The sequence below is a fragment of the Trematomus bernacchii genome, unplaced genomic scaffold (assembly GCF_902827165.1).
Source record: "Trematomus bernacchii unplaced genomic scaffold, fTreBer1.1, whole genome shotgun sequence".
Classification (NCBI taxonomy): domain Eukaryota; kingdom Metazoa; phylum Chordata; class Actinopteri; order Perciformes; family Nototheniidae; genus Trematomus; species Trematomus bernacchii.
In genome coordinates this window covers 6,878,917-6,899,875 of record NW_022987477.1, presented here as the reverse complement: position 1 = coordinate 6,899,875, position 20,959 = coordinate 6,878,917, and the positions used below count along the sequence as shown (strand labels likewise).

Below are 20,959 nucleotides of genomic sequence, written 5' to 3'. Positions count from 1 at the left end.
AAATACAAACAATCCCTTTAAAAAAACAAAACAATGATTTGACACCAAAGATGCATTGACATCCACCCATATCCAGAAAAATACATCCAGTAGTTACTTCAAGCTTTTCATTGTTTCACACTATCTTCAGCAGATGGAATTTGCCCACTTGTCATGAAACAAAAAAGTAGAACAACATATTCTCGGCCCAAATCCTCAAACTGCGCTTAAGGCTTGATTATTGTCAACTGGTTTGCGTGAATGTAATAATAACACATTTGTTTGAGTGCATGTACCAATAAAGCTAAGTGGCATAAGAGCCCTAGGGCTCAGTACAGTAGCTCCAGTTTTACCTGATCTTGAAGAAAGGAGGGTCAAACTGACAATTACTTGCACACCTGCCCCTCATTTCCTCTAATTAGTCACCTATATACACTAGTCCATTATCACACTCTTTGCCAGATGTCAGATCAGTCATTGTGATTCATAGCCATAGTGGTACTGCCTTTGTTTACTCTAGCTACTCTGGGTAGTATCTGCAAATGATCTCAGGCTGTTAGAGTTTTTGATCTGCCTTTTTAGTCATAACTACCTGTTGCTATACCTAAGTAAAAAGCTTGCTTTGCCTGTGTGTCCTGCCTTTTGTGCCCACCATAACTTATAACTAAATGAACACACACATGCACAGGTAGCAGTATTCTTTTTAAATGGTCAATCCTTCATTTCCTACTTTATTTAATTTAAATGTTTTAGAAAGGTTAGATTTATCATACCTTCCTTGTATAGGTTGTAGTCATTTATTTTATGAAACTATATTGAATAAACTTAATAAAGTACTTTAGTTAGAGTCCCACATTCCTTTAATCTATCGGACAATTTTAACCATCTGTTTGAATGATTGTTATCATGTTTGTAAGTCAGATAGAATTATAAAAATGAAAGCTTACTTGACAGAAGAAAATTATTTGTTTCTAGCTTCGGTTTTCCTTTTAATATTTATCTTATTTTTTGGAGGTTCGTTGCCTGAAGTCTACTATGAACCAATACGTTTTTTAAATTTGATTAGCTGATTGCATGAATGTGCAGCTTGCATGATGCGAAGGGCATATCAATAAAAACAGAGTAAGAGCGACCCCTGCTGGTGGAGGGCTGCTACTGGAGTCAGGGGTTTTACCTGTTATATATGATTAACCTGCAATTCCTTTCTTTCTTTCTTTCTTTCTTTCTGTCTTTCTTTCTTTCTGTCGCTCAGTCTTTCGTTGTTTTTCTTTTTTATGTGGTTTAATTGTGCAATAATCTGCCCATGTCACATGTTTGGAAAATTATAGATAGTGTACTGTTAACTCCGACGTTCACCGGCAGTGTAGTGTGTCTATTCTTCGCATACATAAAATCAATATCTCCTATTATATGGAAATGTTGAACAGAGATATTTAAATTATTGTCAGGGCAGGGACTCAGGGTAGACTGGATTTGCGCACCGCTGCCTCTGTGGAGAAAACCCCTGCTCTCCGCAGTGTTGATAGGCTGGTTTCTTGTTGATGTTCTGTCAATCCCAGAGAGCTCCGTCAGTGTTGCTAAGCTAGCAGGCAGCGCTGCAGATCCATCCAGGAAGTCAACAAAGTTGCTACTTTGCATTAGCTACACTTTGATTTTCATTCGTTAACGTTAAAACAACGGCATGAGTTCTGCTGCCCCCCCGGTAAGATGCAAATTACAGAGCTGCGTTTGACATGACACTGCACTGCACATACATATTAGCTAGCTAGCTGCTTTAGCTTTTGCGTCGCCATCGTTGTGCCTCAGCTAACTGTTAGCTGCCATGCTAACGTTGTTTGTTGACAGCCCCCACTGTACCATAGACATAACAACATACTTAGCATTAGCTGTAGGTTAGCTTGTCATCTGTTGGTTAGTATACATTTGCTGAGTTGACTGTGAATTATTGCATTTACCCAGACATAGGTTAACTAAAGGCTACCAACTTTACAAGCAAACAGTAACTTAGATTCTCAGCTATAGTCACTATAAATGAAGGACAAACACAGATAAATAAATATGTTGTAGCTAATCCAGACTTTAAAAAAGTGAATCGTATTGGTAGATAGCATACATTTAAGTTAAGGTTCAAGGCAAGGTTAAAGGCAACAAATAGCAAATGTACAATGCACTAGCGTGTTGTTGATAATGAAACTGGCAAAATACACTAGTCAGACAGTGTATTTTGTTGATTAAACGGCATAAGCAATAGGTAACTATCTATAGGTAATGTAACATTAGTAAAGTATAGTAAGGTGCACATTTAAAAAAAGAAAAAGAATGATCAACGGGATATTTATTTGATTCATTCATTGAATACTGGCATTGGCAACCTCACAAACCAAACATGGCAAATAAAGCAGTTATACAACTAGTATAGACACTATAAGCAAAGTAAAAAAGTCTGTCTAAAATCTTTGTTTTAATGTGACGAAAACCTCTCTATTAACCTTTAATGAAAATGTAAGATGTTTTTATTTGTCAGTCATTGAATCAAAGTAAATGTACCCCTCTATACTAATTGTTCCTGCATCACTGCTGATTGAAAAAAAATAACTATAGTTAAATCTTTGTTAACATGTATTTTTGATTTGATTTGCTTGTTTTCTAGACTATTGGGGAGCTATTCCTCATCCTCGGTGAGATGGGGTTCTCTGAGGAGCAGATTCAGGCAGCTGTTCAGGCGGGGCATTTTTCTGTGTCTGACGCAGCTGACTGGTAAATTATGCAAGCTCTTTTCTGAAATCCCAAATATTTAGCATTTCATAAATGCCAATATCGTTCTAATTAAATGACCAGTCTTTTTAGTATAATGTTTCTGTATTCCTATCCTATGTTGACAGGCTCTTGCAGGGTCAGTATCCACGGCACAAATTGGTTAAGCATTCAGCACAGCCTGCTGAGACCGCATTTTCTGCTTTCAACCCACCAAAAGAGGCAGCAAGTACTTCTGAGACACCTACATCTCCTTCTGACAGCAGAGGTATAACACCACATTTGTTTTAAGGATAGAGGGTTCTGTATAACTTGAATCCACCATTGTTATACCCTGTATTTCTTTGTATCTAACAAATAGGTTTTGAATAAGACCGAAAATAATGCCTATTTAGTGTGCAAAATTCACTTATCTTCACTTTGACAGCGTCCCCTTCATTGGTGCTGAAACAATCACAGTCAGGCGCCCTGTCCCCTGAACCACTTCCAGTCGAGTCCCGCATCAAACCGGACAAGAGTGACTTTGAGGAGCAGCAGAGACACCGTGTTGCTCAGGAGGCCAGAACTGAGAGAAGACAAAAGAAACAGGTCAGCAATTACATAGAAAATGTTGTGTCCAAACTGTAATGTCAGGCCAGAACATCTTACCCTGTGTGTGTTTGGTGTGCAAGGAGCGCGAGTTGGTGTTGAAGCGGATAGCTGAGGATCGGAGAAGCTTGCAGGAGAAGAAGCAGACCAGTCCCGCCACAGAGACGTCTCCTCCCAGTGTTCCAGCGCAGAAACTCGGAGGAACGGTTCAAACTAATGTGGATAACAACTGCCTCCTCATGGTAAGGCATATGATAATCAATGAATGTGTAAGTTTGATGTAGATACAGTGAAATTACAGAAAATCTTGTTTTTTGCTGCAGATTCGACTCCCTTCCGGCGAGTCCATGCGTGAGCGCTTCCCAGCTGACGCTCCTCTCCGCAGCGTCGTGGAGCACATCGCCGGACGCCACCCTTCCCTATCCTCTTTTTCTCTCCTCCAAGGTTTTCCACGGAAGCGATTCGGGGAGGCGGAGCTGGCTTGTTCACTGCACTCACTCGGCCTCACACCCAACGCTGCACTGTGCATTCAGACCACTCCTCCAGAGACACCTCAGGATCCACCGAGTCCCGCAGAACCTCTATCATCCCTGCCGTCTCCTTGTGATGCGTCTCCTCAGCCACATATCCCTGTCCTGGAGGGAGCGGGAGGGCGGGACCTTGGCCTACCTCCTCCAATCCCCAACCAGGTGTGGGAAGAGGCCATGAATTACGCAGGGATACCAGGAGGGGGTCCACTGTCTGGGCCATCTCACTCCTGGGGTAAAAACTCTCATATCATTACATTTACAATCAGATTTGTATGGAGAAAATCATTTAGACTTCTGAAATAGCTCCTCACATTGCAACTTTATAGGCTCAATTATTTAAACAAATCAGAATATCGAGCAATTTCTTAAATAGCTGTTCAGTCATTCAATAATATTCCTTGCTCTGTTCAACAGGCCGCGGCCATAAGTTGGCTGCTGATGTGGAGGGAAATGCCGGCATTGAGGTGGATGAAGAACAAGGAGAAGAGGAAGAAGCACTTGATATGCTTAATGGTACTACTTTCTGAGTCTAACACCTCATCGCTGCTTGACCTACATGTTGCTTGCTTCCCTTGTATGTGACTTCCTAATCCTCCTAGAACTTCCTCTGGCTTCAAGTTACTACCATTCAGTTTCATAACCATTTTTTAAATATTAAAGACGAGAGGACTATACAAGTGCTATTAGTATTTTGAGTTACAGCTTGGTGATATTTTACAATTGTCACTTTTCACTGTATGTTTTACAGGGATGCCACGGCTGCCTTTCTTTCCAGATAATAGGATTCGTGGAGAATTTGAGCCCAGGCACCTCTGGCCAGAGCAAGGCAATCGACTCAGGTGGGTGTAAAGACAATATGACAATTTTACATAAAAACGTGTAAATTGATATAACTTTATATGTTCTGGACTACAACTGATTCAAACCGTTTTGCAGCTGGTTATAATGAATTATTCTGTAGTATCCCATGTACTGGGTTTTCATAAACATAAAATGTTGCTGGCATTTTAGAATAACCAGGGATGGTTTTTTCATGTTAATGGTCCATAAAATATGTTTCATGTTAATTAAAATATAGCGTCGATATAAAAGAGAGTTGCATTTGTGTGTTTCAGGGAGGCCCCTCATGAGGATCCACCAGAGGCAGAGGATGCGGGGGGTCGGGAGGCTCCTGGAGCCGCAGGTCTGGCTGCAGTGGAGCGTCTTCAAAGAGCTGCGCAGCAAGAAGACCCCCGTGCCTCCCAGGGACAGCCGTCACCCCCTAAAAAACCCTACAGGGCCCCCAGCGTGCCGTCCCTATGTGCCTTGGCAACACGTGCAACTGTCCACCTCATGACTGGTAAGAGACCATTTAGAACACTCACTTATAAGACTCACTTATTACCCTGAACATTTTACTCACTGTCAGCATCCATGGCCCTTTTTATCTACTCCCTACTACAGCTCCCAGCATGCAGTACAGCAGCAGTCTGGCATGCCTCACCCCGGAGCTAGCAGAGCTCCTGCTGAACCACATGTCCCGTGAGAGGCTCCTACGTCCTCGCACCCTGGAGCTCTTCTTCGGCTGCCCACTGCAAAAGTTTGTCCTAAACTGCTACCCTTACACCACCAATGAGCTGCTGCGGCAGTTAAGGGCCTTTACTGCACTGAAGCATCTGAGTCTGGTCAACTCGCCTCTCATCACTGGTACAGAATTACATCTCGGGATGACGTTTTTTTTATTGTTCCGCAATTAGTTTGGTTATTGCCAATTTATTTTAACCATCTTATTTTGTTCTTCCAGACTCTGGCCTGTCGATCCTGTCCAGCCTGGTTAAACTCCAGAACCTGAACCTGGCCTCCTGTTGCAAACTGACCGACTCCTGTCTGCAGCATATCACAGGTAAGGCTTTCTGCAAACTGCTAACACCACTTTATAGGCAATTGCGTGCAAAAAAGGCAGATCCCAACATAAATTGCTCCACGTTAAGTACTTTCGCAGAATGGGCTTTGTCTTGATGTGTTTTGCCACGTAGTGACACCATTTTTCTTCTTTCCACAAGGTTTAAAGAGCCTGTACTTCCTGTCCCTGGACCAGACCAAAGTGACAGACGCCGGGATGGTACTTTATCTCAAGTCCGCTCCGTCCTGTCTCTCTCAGCTCAGCCTGAACCAGACGGCTGTGACTGAAGCCACTCTGGGAGCCCTGCCCTCCTGTGTGCCACACCTGCGGCTGCTCAGCATCAAGCACACCAAGGTACCCTCAGCTTTACTGGGCACATCATGACTGGTAACTCACAGAAAAGCCAGTTTTTAACATTTTCTTTTTGTCTCGATGGGTGCCAGGTCAGGGATGTGTCAGCTTTGGCAGAGATGTCCAGCCTGCAGACTCTCAACCTGGATGGGACAGATGTGACAGAGAGCTCCCTGGAGCACCTCTCCACCCACCCTGCTCTGTCTGCCCTCAGTTTGGCAGGAATCCCCGTAGCGGATGGTAATCACACCCTGCAGATCATCTCAGGTAATGGAAAATAAGGCACATTGATGGATTGAAACCACATGTTCCAAGTCAATACAACTCCTAAGAGAGGTTTCTACTTTCCTTCCAGGTCTAAAGTTGACCCAGCTGACTCTCCCTGGACGGCACTGCGTGACAGACAGCGGGTTATCATTCCTCTCTAGACTGTCTGTGCTCATAGAACTGGACCTGACTGACTACACACAGGTCACAGACCAGGGAGTCAGCCAGCTCTCCACCATGATCAGGTCATTCCCACGCTGTTTAACACATCGTTTCGATATGATTACACAGAGATACTGACAGGAGCGTTGTGTACATTGTGCAGGTTGAAGAAGCTGTCACTGAGCAACACCCAGGTGACAGATGCAGGGCTCCCCTCTCTGCGGGGCCTGCTGGCGCTTCAGGAGCTCTGTCTGGACCGGACAGCGGTCACCAGTCGAGGAGTGGCCCAACTCATCACCTTTCTGCCGCACCTCCAGGTGAGTTCATTTCTGTCAATTGCCTATTACAAGGTTTACAAATGATAGAGGACAAACTGTGCTGCGCTGCAACGTTAACATTTTATTATTATAAACACACAGGTGAACTAGGTGAAGTCAGATGGCTTTGCGGATCAAACCCTGCCAGAGCAATCCTTCATTTAGTGTTAACAGTGGTACTTATCCTTACAAAAACACTATTGGGGAAATGTGTTAAACCAGACTCGGAAAGGGGATTGCCAGGTGTTTAAGTGGCGTAAAAACCTTATCATTATCTGTCGTTCAATGTACGGTTTTGTTAATAGATAACAAATATGTTTAACAGAACAGCTGCTTTGAAGCTAATTGCTTGTGTACATTTGCAGACAGGTTATATAGTATTTAATCATATATTTTACTCTTTTTTTCCCCCTGTGTTTTTAGGTGTTGGGGTTAGCCAGTACGCAGGTGGGAGACACGGTAGTGAGGAGAGGTCTGATTCGGTGCAATCAGCTCGTGAAACTTAATCTGAGCCGCACACGGATCACAGACCACGGTAAGGTCAAACTCCAAAATCACTAGCGTTTCTTCATCTGACTCACAACTGATAACTGCTATCTTTTCTTGAGTCATTGAACCATTTCTACCTTTTCCTCAGGACTGAAGTTCCTGAAAAACATGCATCTGGCTCAGGTGAACCTGGATGGCACCGGAGTGAGTCCGACGGGCATTGCGAACCTCCTCTCTTTCACTAACATCAGCAGCATCCGGGCCAGCAACACTCGCATCATTCCCCATGATGAGGTGTCCGATGAGGAGTGGGAAGCCCAGTGAGCGCCCATATCCTCATATGGTCCACATACTGTACCCCGAGGAGGCCTCAGACTGCTGCGACCCCCTTTTAGCCCCTGAAACAAGCTGCCATCGGGACCCTCCGAAAAACAGCATAAGTGAAAACACTCCTCCTACGTATTTGCACTGTTTCAACTGCAGCTAGTGCCACTAATCTGTAAATCACGCACGCTACCAAGTTGAAACATGAAACTGGAGCCTGGTTTTTTAAAATACTATAACGCCATTACTAGCGTTTACATATGTAACGTAACATCGATCTGCATCACTTTGCCTACACTGCAGCCCTTTGTCTCTGGAAAAACTCCATGTGACAAGTGATAAAGCTTTATATGCAGCCCTATAGAGCTATCTGTGACATTCCTGGACGGCACTTTTTAGGACGACAGGAAATAACATATTAAATGTAACGCAGCATGTATTTTCAGACCATGACTAACAGCCTCATATATTCATATTTGAGTGAAAGCTAAATAACAATAAGTCAATCATTTTTGGAAAGATGTGAAGGCAGATTAGTCAAACTAACATTGAATCTTGAGCTGTATTCATTTCATGTTGGATTTATAAGAATACATTTCCAACTGAGGTTTACCTCCTTATTTATTAGAATTATATCCAATTGTTAGTTGGTGTGAATATTTGACAGTATTAAACATAAAGTACATAAACTGTACAGCAAACTGATGTCATAAGAGATAAAGGATAGTTACCTCAACTGAAGACGAAGGATATCAGCTCCTCTATCAGAAGTCTTTGATTGGCTTTATGTTAAAAGTGAAACAAATGCCACTTTTAGCATCGGTGTGGAAAAATATTGTTGCCTCCATGATAAAAAGATCTTGGGATTTTCTTATAGCTTTAGTACACACCAAACTATAGTTTAAGATCTACCAATGTCTAGATCCACTACGATAAACAATTTATCTAGGAAGCCAATGGTTTATATATTTATTTTTTAACAAGAAATGTTTAACTAAGTTTTCCTGTTAAAATATTCAAGCTGTGATAGTGGTATTTCTATCTTTAAAAAAAATAAATCTAGTTAAAATGAGAAACTGACCATGTTGTTGTCATGGTGGCAGCAAAATGAAGCCATTCCTATTTGACATGAACACAACTTACTGTAAAAGCATATGACAGTTTCATGACTTGTGTATTGATAGTTTACAGCAAACCAGACGTCCCCTAAAACTCTTTAAATGCCTCCAAATGATGCATTGGATTCAGTTCATGTTTAAAAAGCGCATATTAATCCTTTATCAGTGTTCATTATGCCAAGGGATGCCACTATTCTTTGGACAGCCCAGACATTTCCAGCGACATGAAGGACGGGGTCAGCAGTGTACAGTGTAGTCTATGTAGCCAGAATCCAAAGCAACTTCTTTTAAATCACTTCAAGTTTTGTCCTATGTTTACAGAGATGTAAAATAGTTTATTTTCCCTAAAGGCTTTTGGATACGAGCACTGTATTCATTATGTGTAATAAAAATATTAAAGTCTTCTGAAGCCGAATATGCTGTTTTTATGTTCCGTTTATTCAGGCAAACCTTTATTGCATTACATTGTTAAATAAGGCAGAACTGCTCTTTTAGACAGGAAAAAAAAAAAATCAACTTTGAAATATCATAATATGACCTAAAAAGCTGCTGCATACATGTTGGGATAAAACAGAACATTTCGGAAAAATAAAACTTTTCTATGAAGACAGCACAATGGAATGCATTCCAAAATGCACTGAGATGCTTCAGGTGAATCAGCCAATCAGAGTGCGGGGGGATGGGGAGGGAGGGGGTGTTTGGACCGAGATGGAAATACAGTACAACATGTACAAGAGACATGTCCAATAAGATGCATAAGAGATTGGTTCAGTTCTAGTTTATGACATTTCCTTCCAATGTAAACCCTGCCTTTTCCTTCAGGAGCTTGCAGGTCAAATCCATGATGAGATAAAGGAGTGCCTCTGAGGGACTTTTCTTTAGATGTCATGCACCGCCTGCTTTTGGATCTTATTTTTCAAGTGTTCCTTGTAGGCCAGGATGTCCCTATTCCACTTTGTGATGGTTTGCTTCTCACACACCCAGATCTCTTTAGCCACCTGAAAATAAAATAAAAACATTATAAATGGTGCTCGCTACAATCGGTTAAACTAAAATCTTATCGTCAGTGCCGCGTCTAATAGAAATGATAAATATATACCTGCTGAATTAGCCTGAAGTCGTGGCTAACTAGCATCATGCCGCCTTCAAAGTCGTTGATGGCATCGGCCAACGCGTCGATAGTCTCGATATCCAAGTGATTGGTGGGCTCGTCAAGGAACAGCATGTGAGGGGTCTGCTGGGCCAGCCAGGCAAAACACACCCGGCACTTCTGACCATCGGACAAGTTCCTGATCGGGCTGACCTGGAAAATAACACACGTGTAAATTAAGAGACCAAAAGATAAAAATACATTTGGAAATGTCCTGTTTTGTAACATCTGGATGGATATCCCAGTCCTACCTGCTGTTTTCCTGTCAGCCCGTAGCGACCAATGAGCTTCCTCATCTCCTCTCTGTCTTTGTAGGCAGGGTAACATTTCATCATGTAGTCCAAAGGAGACAGGTCCAGCTCCAGCTGCTCTGTCAGATGCTGGAATAGAAGTAGATACATAGGAGACATTTAGTTTCAAAGGGAAATACACTTTCTATAGAAGCCTAGCATGAATCCAATGGATCACCGTCATGTTCTGGTTCTTTACCGGGTTATGACCGGTAATTATTGACACATGCACGCGTATTGAGGTGCCGCCCAAAGGCTCAGTGTTATACCTGGTGATATCTGCCGATCTTCACGTGAGAATGTTTACGGATCATGCCATCGGTGGGAAGAAGCTATGAAAAGAAGAGAACGAACATCAATACTCTTGTCAAACTGCAGGTTGTTGTGAGTAAATATGAAAAATAACGCTGTACCCACCTCTCCCATCAGCAGCTTCAGCAGTGTAGATTTTCCTGCTCCATTGGGCCCCACGAGAGCCACTCGTGTATCCAAGTCAATACCAAACTCCAGGTTTGTATATATGTGCGGCTATAGGAAACAGTAACAGATGAGTGAGTCTGAAGAATGTATCTATACGTCAATAACTGGCAGAGGGTCAGCGAGACAGATTTACCCACGCAAACATGGGTTCACTTTTAAAAAATGGACGCCGACCTGGTTTTCATGCTGCATTATAATAAAGTGATCATTTTCTGAACTGCCTCCTAGACTGTATTGTGTCTTTCCCTACATAGTTACTATGGCCAACTTACAAATGTAATGAAAGCACCAATAGTTAACAGTACACACAAATAAGACTGCATTGCCAGAAAAATAAAAATAACAGCAATGTAGAATTTCTCCAGGTCTCTATACATCACATAAAAAAAGGACATAAGATAAGAGTGTAGCCTACTTCGTGCTTGCTAAAAAAAAAAGCCTGATAAATTATATCGTTGATTACTGTAGTCATTTTATTTTTAACAGGCTGCAATAGCCAGGATTTACAACTTTTATTGAGGATGACAATCTGAACTGTACTTACTGCATTGTCACTGTATTTGAAGCTCACATTCTGAACCATGATAACGGGAGGAGGAATCTTCCCACATGGAGGAAAACAAAATGTGAGAGTCTGTGGGAGACAAAGGTAGGTGTTAGTGCCATAGTATACATGTGCCACTGGACACTTAAAAATATGTCACTTGGTCAAAAGTCTTAAAAACCACATGTCATCATGACAGTACCTTGTCATTCGAAACTTTTTCAGTCAAGCCTGAGGCCACCATCTTCTGCAGGGTCTTCTCTTTGCTCTGAGCCTGTCGAGCCAGCTTTGCAGAGCCGTGACCAAACCTGGCAATGTAATTCTAGGAGAGAGAGGTTTAAAAAGAACTATGAATACAGGTATTGATTGGGCAAATGACTATTAGTCAAATGTATTTCCTGTCACAGAAACATTAAGGATGCATGTTATGAAAAAATGTACTGCAAGAATTGACTAAATCTTGTCCAAAGTCAACCACAAATGTGTTTGCTTGCTGGAAGATTATCCTTCAAACTATGCATCGCTGCAGTGAAAATATCCCAACACATGGTGTCTCTCATTTACCTTCATGTGTGTGATCTGGTCCTGTTCCCAGTTGAAGCGCTTCATCTGGTGTTCTTCCAGCTCCTCTCTGGTCTTCACATACTGGTCATAGTTACCCTTAAAACCAAACATAAATGTGCATGGTCATCATACAGGGCAGCACACAGACACATAATTAGTTACAGCCTTGCCCCAGTTTGCTTTTATAGATTCAAGATTCTTTTAAAGTTGTGCCAAGGGATGCTCCTGCGGTTATTTTATTTTTAGGAGCCATCAGTGGTTTCAGACCGCCGTTCTTACCGTGTAGTTCTTCAGCTTTTTCAAATGCAGGTTGATGATATTGGTGCACACACCGTTGAGGAAGTCTTGGGAGTGTGAGATGAGCACAAGGATTCTCTTGAACCTGACAAGAAGAAGCAGGATGAGCAACACATTTTGACTGTTAGGACAGATGTAAAAAGGGATGGAGTAGGGTGGGAACTTACGAACTGAGCTCCGCCTCCAACCACACACAGGCATCCAGATCCAAGTGGTTGGTGGGCTCGTCCAGCAACAGCATGAAGGGTTTGATGAACAGGGCTCTGCAGAAATATAGGAAAGTCATTAAAATGTGAAGCTTGTTTTTGTTCTGTATAGATAAACTCTTCAATGGCTTATTCAATTACCACTCGTTTCTAAAATTGCATGGTGTCAGTTTTATATTACAATTCAGGAAGGTATATGGACTACTTCTCTTCAATGGTTTTTGCCCTTATTTGTATGCGTGAAATCATAGGTTTCAATGGTATTCCTCAGAAAATGTCTGAATTTAACAGCAAACATCCATTTTCAGGACCAGGTACACGTGTCGCAAGAAGCAGTTCTGCCATAATTAGATTTATCTGAACTTAGCACCAAGTGGGTATTACATAATTTCGATTTGTAATTTTTAGTTAACTTTTTATTTATTATTCAGAAAAACCTACATTCTCATATCTACACCCTTGACAAGCATTGCTTATCAAAGAGCACACCACCTAAAAAAAGATCTGCCTCTGAATGTAGTATTGTACAAATTGAACAGTATAATCCTCTGAATCCCCTGGTTGAATTCAAATGTATGCAGATAGAGGAAGGTGGCATCACATCATGTCACTGAATGGTTTAATATTGAGCACTTTACCTGGCCAGAGCAACTCGCATCCTCCATCCTCCACTGAAGTCCTTCATTTTCTGCTGCTGCATTGCAGTTGTGAAACCCAAACCATGGAGGATGCGAGACGCTCGCACCTCTGCCTTGGCTGCATCCAACTCCTCGAGACGCTCATACAGCTCCATCAGCTTCTCACACTCGGCTATGCAAGGGGAGAAAGGAATTCAATTTCGATCTCAAATCAATGTAGCTTAAGAACCACGATAAGTGATGTATACCATTTTCATTGTCTTTGCTTGGAGTTATGTTCATTCAAAATAGGGTGTGTCTTGTTAAATATATCTCAGCATTCTGTTTGTTGCCTCTGACAATACATTTCTCCTCTGAAGTCATTGCTTGGTACATCATGTGTAACTCACAGTCCTCAGAGGCAAGTCTCTCTGCCTCCCTCTCCAGCATAATCCTCTGTTCATCAACCTCCATGACGCAGTACAGAGCAGTCTTATCGCTGGTGGGCATCTCCCGGGTCAAGTGGTAAATATCGATGTGCTCTGGAATGGGGATCTCACGAGAAGCAATGGCAGACAGCAGCATGGATTTTCCTGGTAGATAAAAGATGATATGATTATTACATTTTCCCTGACAAGGTATACGACTTGGAACAATATATTCTGAGCAACAGTAATCCCCCTTGTACAATAGGTAAATGCTGTAAATTAGCAGTTTGAATATCCAAGTTCCTAAAATGTACACCAGACACTGCAAATGTACAGGCTACTTAGTAATACTACTGAAGAGATATTTTACCTGTGCCATTCAGGCCCATGAGACCATAGCGTCTTCCTGAGTTGAGCTCCAGGCTGGTGTCTGTGAGCAGTTCTTGCCCATGGAAGGTGAGCGACAGGCTGGTAACATGGACATCAGTGCTGTTGGGGTGTGATGACAGAACGCCTGTCACAGCCCTCGCCTCTGTCTTTGCCAGTTCAAATTCATCAATCTCCTTTGTCAAACTGGCAATTCCTGTTAAAAAAAAAAATCCGTGTCATAATTTTCCAATATTTCAAGCTAGACATTAAGACATTGTGAAGGTGAATACGTAGTACACATCACAACTTATAGCATTTACTCAAAGATAAGTCCTCTCACCATTGCTCTGTGCTCCATTGGACTGGGCCTCTGGTTGATCACCATCCTCTAGTTCATCAGTTTTCTTGGTACGCCCGCGACCTTTGGCAGCCTCCTTCTTCTTCGCTGCCTTCTTTTTAGCTAAGTCGGATGGCATGGTTGCGATAGCCTATTCAACATCAAAAAATGTAAAAAGGACACAAAGATCAACACTCTTATTCTCTTTTATACAGATGATGAAATGTATACCATATCCCGATTCTGAGTTGTTTGATAATTGCTAAATATTGTGAATACTTCTTACTGGTATAATGAGATTACACAACTGGGTGGCTAATGGCTTACGGAAAGTGGCCTAGAACATTCGCCGGTGATGTGGCGTCACAAAAATGCCGGTCGTGAAACTCAACGAATTAAAAAGGATTAAATCAAAGGCTAACGTTATTATATATACGACATCATTAACGGTAAAGCATATAGATCGTTTATGATAGTGACAATGCTAACCACGACCGCATTTTGCTTCCTTCCAATCCCACCTGCTTGCACGTTGGTCTCGTCACATTAAAAAGCCTGGTGGCCATACTGTTATAAGCTAACGGTAGCTGACGCTCTTAGAATTACCGGTATATTTGTTCAGATCCGAGTAAAACTAATCTACGAAAATGTTAAAGCAGATGTGTTAGCTGATAAAGACATTGCGTCATACATAGGAAATGGATGATATCAGTATTAATAAACCAGCCGTTTACTGCTTAAACGTGAGTTCTCTAGCTAAGCTAACAACGGTTGCTAACTACAGCTGAGAGGCCTGTGAAGCTAAAGCTAACTTGACGAAAGGCCCAACCAGCTGAATACGGCTAATTCGGCGGATTTTTTGTTTTTCAATCATATTCTTTATTTTGTCTTTAACCAGCTTATCTTGGCTATTTGAGTCGTAATTGTCATACATCGTAAATATATATCTTACCTAGAAAATGAATAACTGGTCTCCGGAGCACACCGATGTCTCGTGTCCACTTTTGCCGGGTGGATGTAGCCGCACGTCAAACCGCCAGACAGTCCATATATGGTCAAAGAGGGCGGTGAGAATAGATGTTACCTCCCCTTCTCGTGGGACTGCAGTAAAATGTCCCGTTTTGATACAAAATGAGTCACATACTTTATTTCTCAATCGGAAACAATAATTGTGTGATTCATTATGACATCGACTATATAGCTGTATAGCTAATACACCTGGGAATACAACGAATGATGTTGTGATGGATATATGGTCATTTTATGAGGTGTAACCAAACTGATAAGGTTTATACATGTACCGTTATCGCATCATTACAAATACACATATCTTGACACATTTTAACTGTAATTATACACCATATAAATACGATACTCTCTTGGTGTGGTGTTGGGTACTCTGTCGTAAGTAATCCTTATCGCAAAAACATAGGTCCTTTCATTCAGTCATAGGTGATGCTGCAGCAGCATAGGCTATATCAGTGATGATGAGGGTAAACCCATACGTGAGAGAGACGTTATTCCACTCTGTGTGTGTGGCACTCAAATATTGAGGAAGTCAAGAAACTTCAGGAAATGGACGATATGTGGATGGCTATGCTTGGAGGATTTGTACCTGTATCAACGATGAATAATGGGATCTAATGCCTTCAAGTCAGTGTTCGTGGACAGGATCGAGGGAGACATATCGGGACTAAAACAAGATGCTAGCTTCTTTGCTAGCTTGCTCTTTGATGTTTGTTTCTCCGACCTAACGTTACTGTTGAGGTTATGATTTCTGGAACAATATTTACTATTTTCAAGTCCTCTTTCTTCGATTTTCTATTCTTTATTTAATAGAGTAACGTAACTCAAATGGACAACTTTACCAGGTGTTATTTAGCGTTTTGCTAACGGTACATTACTTAACTGACTTTAGAGGTAGCTGTTGGTGTTAACCCTAGCAAGAGAATTAGTTAAGCTAATTACCACAACGTTAGCTCAAAAGTCACGGAATACCCAGAGTAACGCTACACAGTTTACATGGCAGTGACTAACATAAACGGCTTGCTTTGTTGTTACACAACTGTTACGTCGCAATAAATGTTAATAGTGTTAATATATTTGCAATTATTTGTTCTGACGAAACGACGAAACCGTCACCTTTACATTTAAAAATAATGTATCTTCTACCATGACAAAACGTACTATTTTACTCATAGAAAATAAGTAGTTTATTACTAGGTAACTAAACGTTAACATAACATGCTTTATATAAACCTCGTAACGACTACCTCAGCGGATGGGACTGAAGAAAGAGCTACTATGTGACATTTGAGGCACCTTTTTGTATGTGTCAATAATTCAGTTTCCCCCAACATAGCTCCTTGAATGGCTAAATGTCTTCCATTAGGGCAGGAGAGTTGACACATCTGTAGGTAGTTAAGTTTTCCAGAACAACCTCATCAAGTGTAGCTCATAACTACTAGATATGCGTCTTTCCTCAGTTTTGGCCCTGTTCAGGCCTGCTTTACCCCTTATCCTTGGGCTGTCTCTGGGATGTAGTTTGAGCCTTTTAATGGTGTCCTGGACACAAGGTGATACCGATGACTCCTGTGGAGATGAACTGGGCAACGGGAGACTTTTTATGGGCAGAGGAGATGCCCAGAGAGACTCGAGAGATGGTGCTGGAGAGGAAGACTTCCAGCCACGTATCATTCCATATCACAAGGACCCAAACAAGCCCCACAAGAAAGTCCTAAGGTTAGTGTTAAAGTTGTGCTTCTGTCATGATCCCATATGAAAAAAAAAAAAAAACCTATAAAATGTAGATGATATATTATAAAGAATTGTGCGAATAGTTTCTCAATGGTGTAGAACAACATGCATAGTAGATACTTTTGCAGCCTGTTACTTTATTCAACACATTTTAAGACAGATTTGATAAAGAAGCAACACATCACATTACTTTATATCTTACCATATTGTTTCAAAACACTCCATCCTCAATTTAATAGGCTTACACTGAATTATCCCCTGCAATAATCTAAATGCACTGATTGGGTTACACAGGTGGTTGATAGATTATAGATTAAATCTCTTTATAAAGACAACAAACAGACTTGTACAGTAGGTCATATTTGAAGACTAGACATTTAGATAAATGATTCAAAGTATTTCATGTCCTATTTAAAATGTTGTTTTTACAATTTGTGTAAGTTTAATTCTGTTGAAATCTATATATTTTTGTGTGATGTAAAGAAACTGACTTTAATGAGATATTATCACCATTATTGTGTTTGTGATTTAATGTCATATTTCTTTTTTTAACCTTCTTTACTTCCCCTCTCCAGGACTCGCTATATCCACACAGAACTGGGCATCAGAGAGCGGCTGCTGGCGGGAGTTCTGACCTCCCGGGCTACCCTCAACACACTGGCCGTGGCGGTGAATCGCACCATTGCCCACCACTTCCATCGCACCTTTTTCTTCACAGGCCTGCGCAGCCCTAAGGTGCCTCATGGCATGACTGTGGTTGCCCACGGCGACGACCGTCCAGTTTGGCTGATGTACGAGACAGTGCGTCACCTCCATCGGCACTACGGCTCTGACTATGACTGGTTCCTTCTATCCCAGGATGACACCTACATACAAGCAAATCGTCTGACAGAGCTGGTGGGCCACCTCAGTGCAGGTCAGGACCTGTATATGGGCAGGGCGGAGGAGTTTATAGGTGGAGAAGAGAAAGCACGCTATTGCCACGGCGGCTATGGCTACCTGCTGTCCCGCAGTCTGCTAGCACGTCTGCAACCCCACCTTGACACCTGCCGCAATGACATCCTCAGTGTGAGGCCTGATGAGTGGCTGGGTCGCTGCATTATTGATTACCTGGGTCTCAGTTGCGTGGAGGTTCACCAGGTACAGACATATGCATGGACATACATTTAAAGAATGTGCTTCAAAAGAGACTAGTTTTATTCATTAAATTCACACATGATTTTTATCTGCATATATCTAACATTTATTTTCTTTGTCGATTTCTGTGTGGCTCACAGGAGATGACATATCGTTACTTTGAGCTCGGGAAAAATGCAGATCCAGAGCGTGAAGATAGCATACAGTTTAAAAATGCCTTCACAGTTCATCCTATATCGGAACCAAACCTCATGTACCGCCTACACAAACGCTTCAGTCAGATTGAGCTGGAAAGGACTTACCAACAGATTCAACATCTGCAGGTTTGTATTCTTTAACACTGCTATCTCTTAACTTTAAACTTTTATTTGATGATACACTTTCAGTTGGCTGCTTTGGTGATGAGTTCAGTGTGAAAGTATAATGTTTGTTCTCATCTCCACCACACCCAGATTTTCAGAGCCAAGGCATAAATTCCTGGCACATGCAATATTTAAACATGTCTGAAAGCTAAGACATGGGATTGAAGTCTTTTGCTAGGGCATGAAGTGTTACATTCCAGTGTCATCATCCTGTGTATAGGATCTGCCTGAGAAGCATTACTATGTGATTAAAGTAGCTGCTAATGATAGTTCATTTGCTCTGTGTTGACTCAACTTTAAATACACCACAGAGCAATCACACACGTCATAAACGCAAATGTTTGCACACTAGACAGTGTGGTCCTTCTTGGCTTTGATTTGAATTTTGACAGATTTGTGTGTGTACTCATCAGGTGCAGATCAACAACCTGAGTGATTTGACGCCAGAGGGTAAAGCTGGAGTCACATGGCCTATTGGAATCAACGCTCCCTTCAAACCGAAAACCCGCTTTGAAGTTATAAACTGGGAGTACTTTACCGAAGAGCATATTTACTCGTGCATTGACAGCTCCCCGAAGTGTGAGATGAGAGGGGCTGACCGTGCGGATGTAAACGCAGTTCTGGAGATCGCAGTGGAGCGTCTGAATGAACGCTACCAGCCCCAGCTACGCTTCCACAAGCGCCGCCTACTTAACGGTTACCGGCGGTTTGACCCCACGCGTGGAATGGAGTATGTTCTGGACCTTGCGCTGGAGGCATACACCCAGAAAGGCCACAGTCAAGTCATTGCCAAACGGGTTAACTTATTGCGGCCTTTAAGCGCAGTGGAAATCATCCCAATGCCCTATGTGACGGAGGCGACGCGTGTGCAGGTCATCCTCCCCGTCACCGCCCAGGATCAGGACTTTGTTGGTAACTTCCTCGACATGTACGTGATGAACACGTTGGACACCCATGACAATGTTCTACTGACGTTCCTGTTCATCTACGATCCTTTTGATGCTCAGAGAGTCAGCCAGACAGATGTGTTTGCCGGCATCAAGGCCATGATCGGGGAGGTGGAGAAGCGTTACGGTGACGTGAAGATCCCCTGGATCAGCGTGAAGACGGAGGTGCCCTCACAAGTCAAGCTGATGGACATCATCTCCAAGAAGCACCCAGTGGACACGCTGTTTTTCCTCGCCAGCGTGTGGACAGAGGTCAACGCCGACTTCCTGAACCGCTGCAGAATGAACGCTATCAGCAACTGGCAGATCTTCTTCCCCATCCACTTCCAGGAGTACAGTCCCGCCGTCATGTACCGCGACCAGCAGCCCTCTGCGGCCTCCTCCTCTTTCACTTCTGAGTCGCTGCGAGACGGACACTTTGACCGGCAAGTCTTCGACGAGGCTTGTTTTTACAATGCTGACTACATGACCGCGAGGACCAAGATGGCAGCTGACATCTTGGACAACGAGGAGCTGCTGGAAAGCATGGACGTGTATGACATATTTGTCCGTTACTCGGGCCTACATGTGTTCAGAGCCGTAGAGCCCGCGCTGATCCAGAAATACGTGCGGCGAGCGTGCAACCCACGATTCAGCGAGGATATCTACCACCGCTGTGTCCTCAGCAACCTGGAGGGCCTGGGCTCCCGCTCACATCTAGCTATGGCTATTTTTGAACAAGAGCAAGCCAACAGCACCTAAGAGACTTGTTGGGTGCACCACAAAAATACTGCCTTGACTAAAGGATACTCACGCAGAATAATGTGAATAATAATATGGGAACTTAGTGATCCATATACTGTAATTCACGCCCTTGTATTTTGCAGAAAGAGATTGAGGCTAAAGCTAAAGAAAACGTAGGAAAACACAACACTTTAACAGAGCAAATGTGTTGTGATGCGTCAGTTCCTACAGCTGAAAATCTCTCTCATTACTTCTGACTTACGAGTCAATAACTGACTGTCGTGACTCGTGTCTAGATGAACTCTGAGTCATGGAGGCGTCCGAACGTCGACTACTGTCACTTGTATCCCTGCCATTGATGTATTCTTATAAGAGCTGAGCAAAACATATTTATACTCCAATTCTATGAGGTTGTGTCTTGATAGCAAATGAACAAAGGCCTTCTTTGTTGAGGGAAAACCTTGAGCCATAAGTCTTCCTTATTTGAAGATGTTTAAAATGATACTGGTAACAAGCTGAAGCCGCTGGCTGCCTTTTCTTTTTTTTAAAGAGGTATTAAAGAGTGATATTTACGCTCAGTGTTGTTTCTTCATTCATACAGTGTGTGTGTTTCAATAGCAGTTTGTAGGAGCATGCTTGAACAGTTTCTCCGTAGGGATGGTGATGGCGTGCTCATATTAAAGTAATTCAATGTAGTCTTTCCGGATTGCTTAAAAGCTACACTGCAGCGCCTGGAGGCAGTGAACAGTTTGTTCCTAGCAGCCTGCCCCGCCTCGTCTCCCCACATTAAGTCAGTAAATCTCCACCCCGGCCCGGGCCTCCCTGGATTTGGGCGAGTATTCTTTACACATGTCTTTAGGGAGAGAAGTGAACCCAGCGCCCAGAGGGAGGGTCGTGTCTCCCATGCCAAGGTCCTCCGTGGTGTGGGTGGTTAACCCCTCTGAGGTTGAAAAAAGCTGAATGGCTTACTTCACACTCCCTCCTCGTCTC

At 42.6% G+C, this 20,959-nt stretch overlaps 3 protein-coding genes across 3 annotated transcripts; 2 read left to right on the top strand and 1 right to left on the bottom strand.

The window, feature by feature from the left end:
• The first annotated feature begins 1,345 nt into the window (after positions 1-1,345).
• On the top strand, positions 1,346-9,273 carry si:ch73-173p19.1. The gene is made up of 17 exons (XM_034145651.1): positions 1,346-1,681; positions 2,630-2,736; positions 2,862-3,001; positions 3,161-3,321; positions 3,405-3,563; positions 3,645-4,083; positions 4,266-4,364; positions 4,600-4,690; positions 4,967-5,190; positions 5,295-5,537; positions 5,635-5,733; positions 5,894-6,087; positions 6,177-6,351; positions 6,440-6,596; positions 6,677-6,830; positions 7,254-7,365; positions 7,468-9,273. The coding sequence occupies exons 1-17, from the start codon at positions 1,661-1,663 to the stop codon at positions 7,641-7,643; spliced, it is 2,751 nt and encodes a 916-aa protein (XP_034001542.1). The 5' UTR covers positions 1,346-1,660; the 3' UTR covers positions 7,644-9,273.
• abcf2b (ATP-binding cassette, sub-family F (GCN20), member 2b) lies at positions 9,179-15,101 on the bottom strand. The gene is made up of 15 exons (XM_034145673.1): positions 14,996-15,101; positions 14,047-14,194; positions 13,708-13,920; positions 13,320-13,502; positions 12,931-13,102; positions 12,254-12,349; positions 12,069-12,171; positions 11,790-11,885; positions 11,428-11,547; positions 11,226-11,315; positions 10,619-10,729; positions 10,471-10,533; positions 10,163-10,291; positions 9,861-10,064; positions 9,179-9,759 (listed from the first exon to the last, which is right to left on the bottom strand). Exons 2-15 carry the CDS (start codon positions 14,180-14,182, stop codon positions 9,640-9,642), a joined length of 1,836 nt encoding a protein of 611 aa, XP_034001564.1. The 5' UTR covers positions 14,183-14,194; positions 14,996-15,101; the 3' UTR covers positions 9,179-9,639.
• Positions 15,102-15,541: 440 nt separating this feature from the next.
• On the top strand, positions 15,542-20,542 carry chpf2 (chondroitin polymerizing factor 2). Its single transcript, XM_034145663.1, has 4 exons — positions 15,542-16,785; positions 17,376-17,940; positions 18,078-18,260; positions 18,713-20,542. Exons 1-4 carry the CDS (start codon positions 16,514-16,516, stop codon positions 19,985-19,987), a joined length of 2,295 nt encoding a protein of 764 aa, XP_034001554.1. The 5' UTR covers positions 15,542-16,513; the 3' UTR covers positions 19,988-20,542.
• Positions 20,543-20,959: the final 417 nt, after the last annotated feature.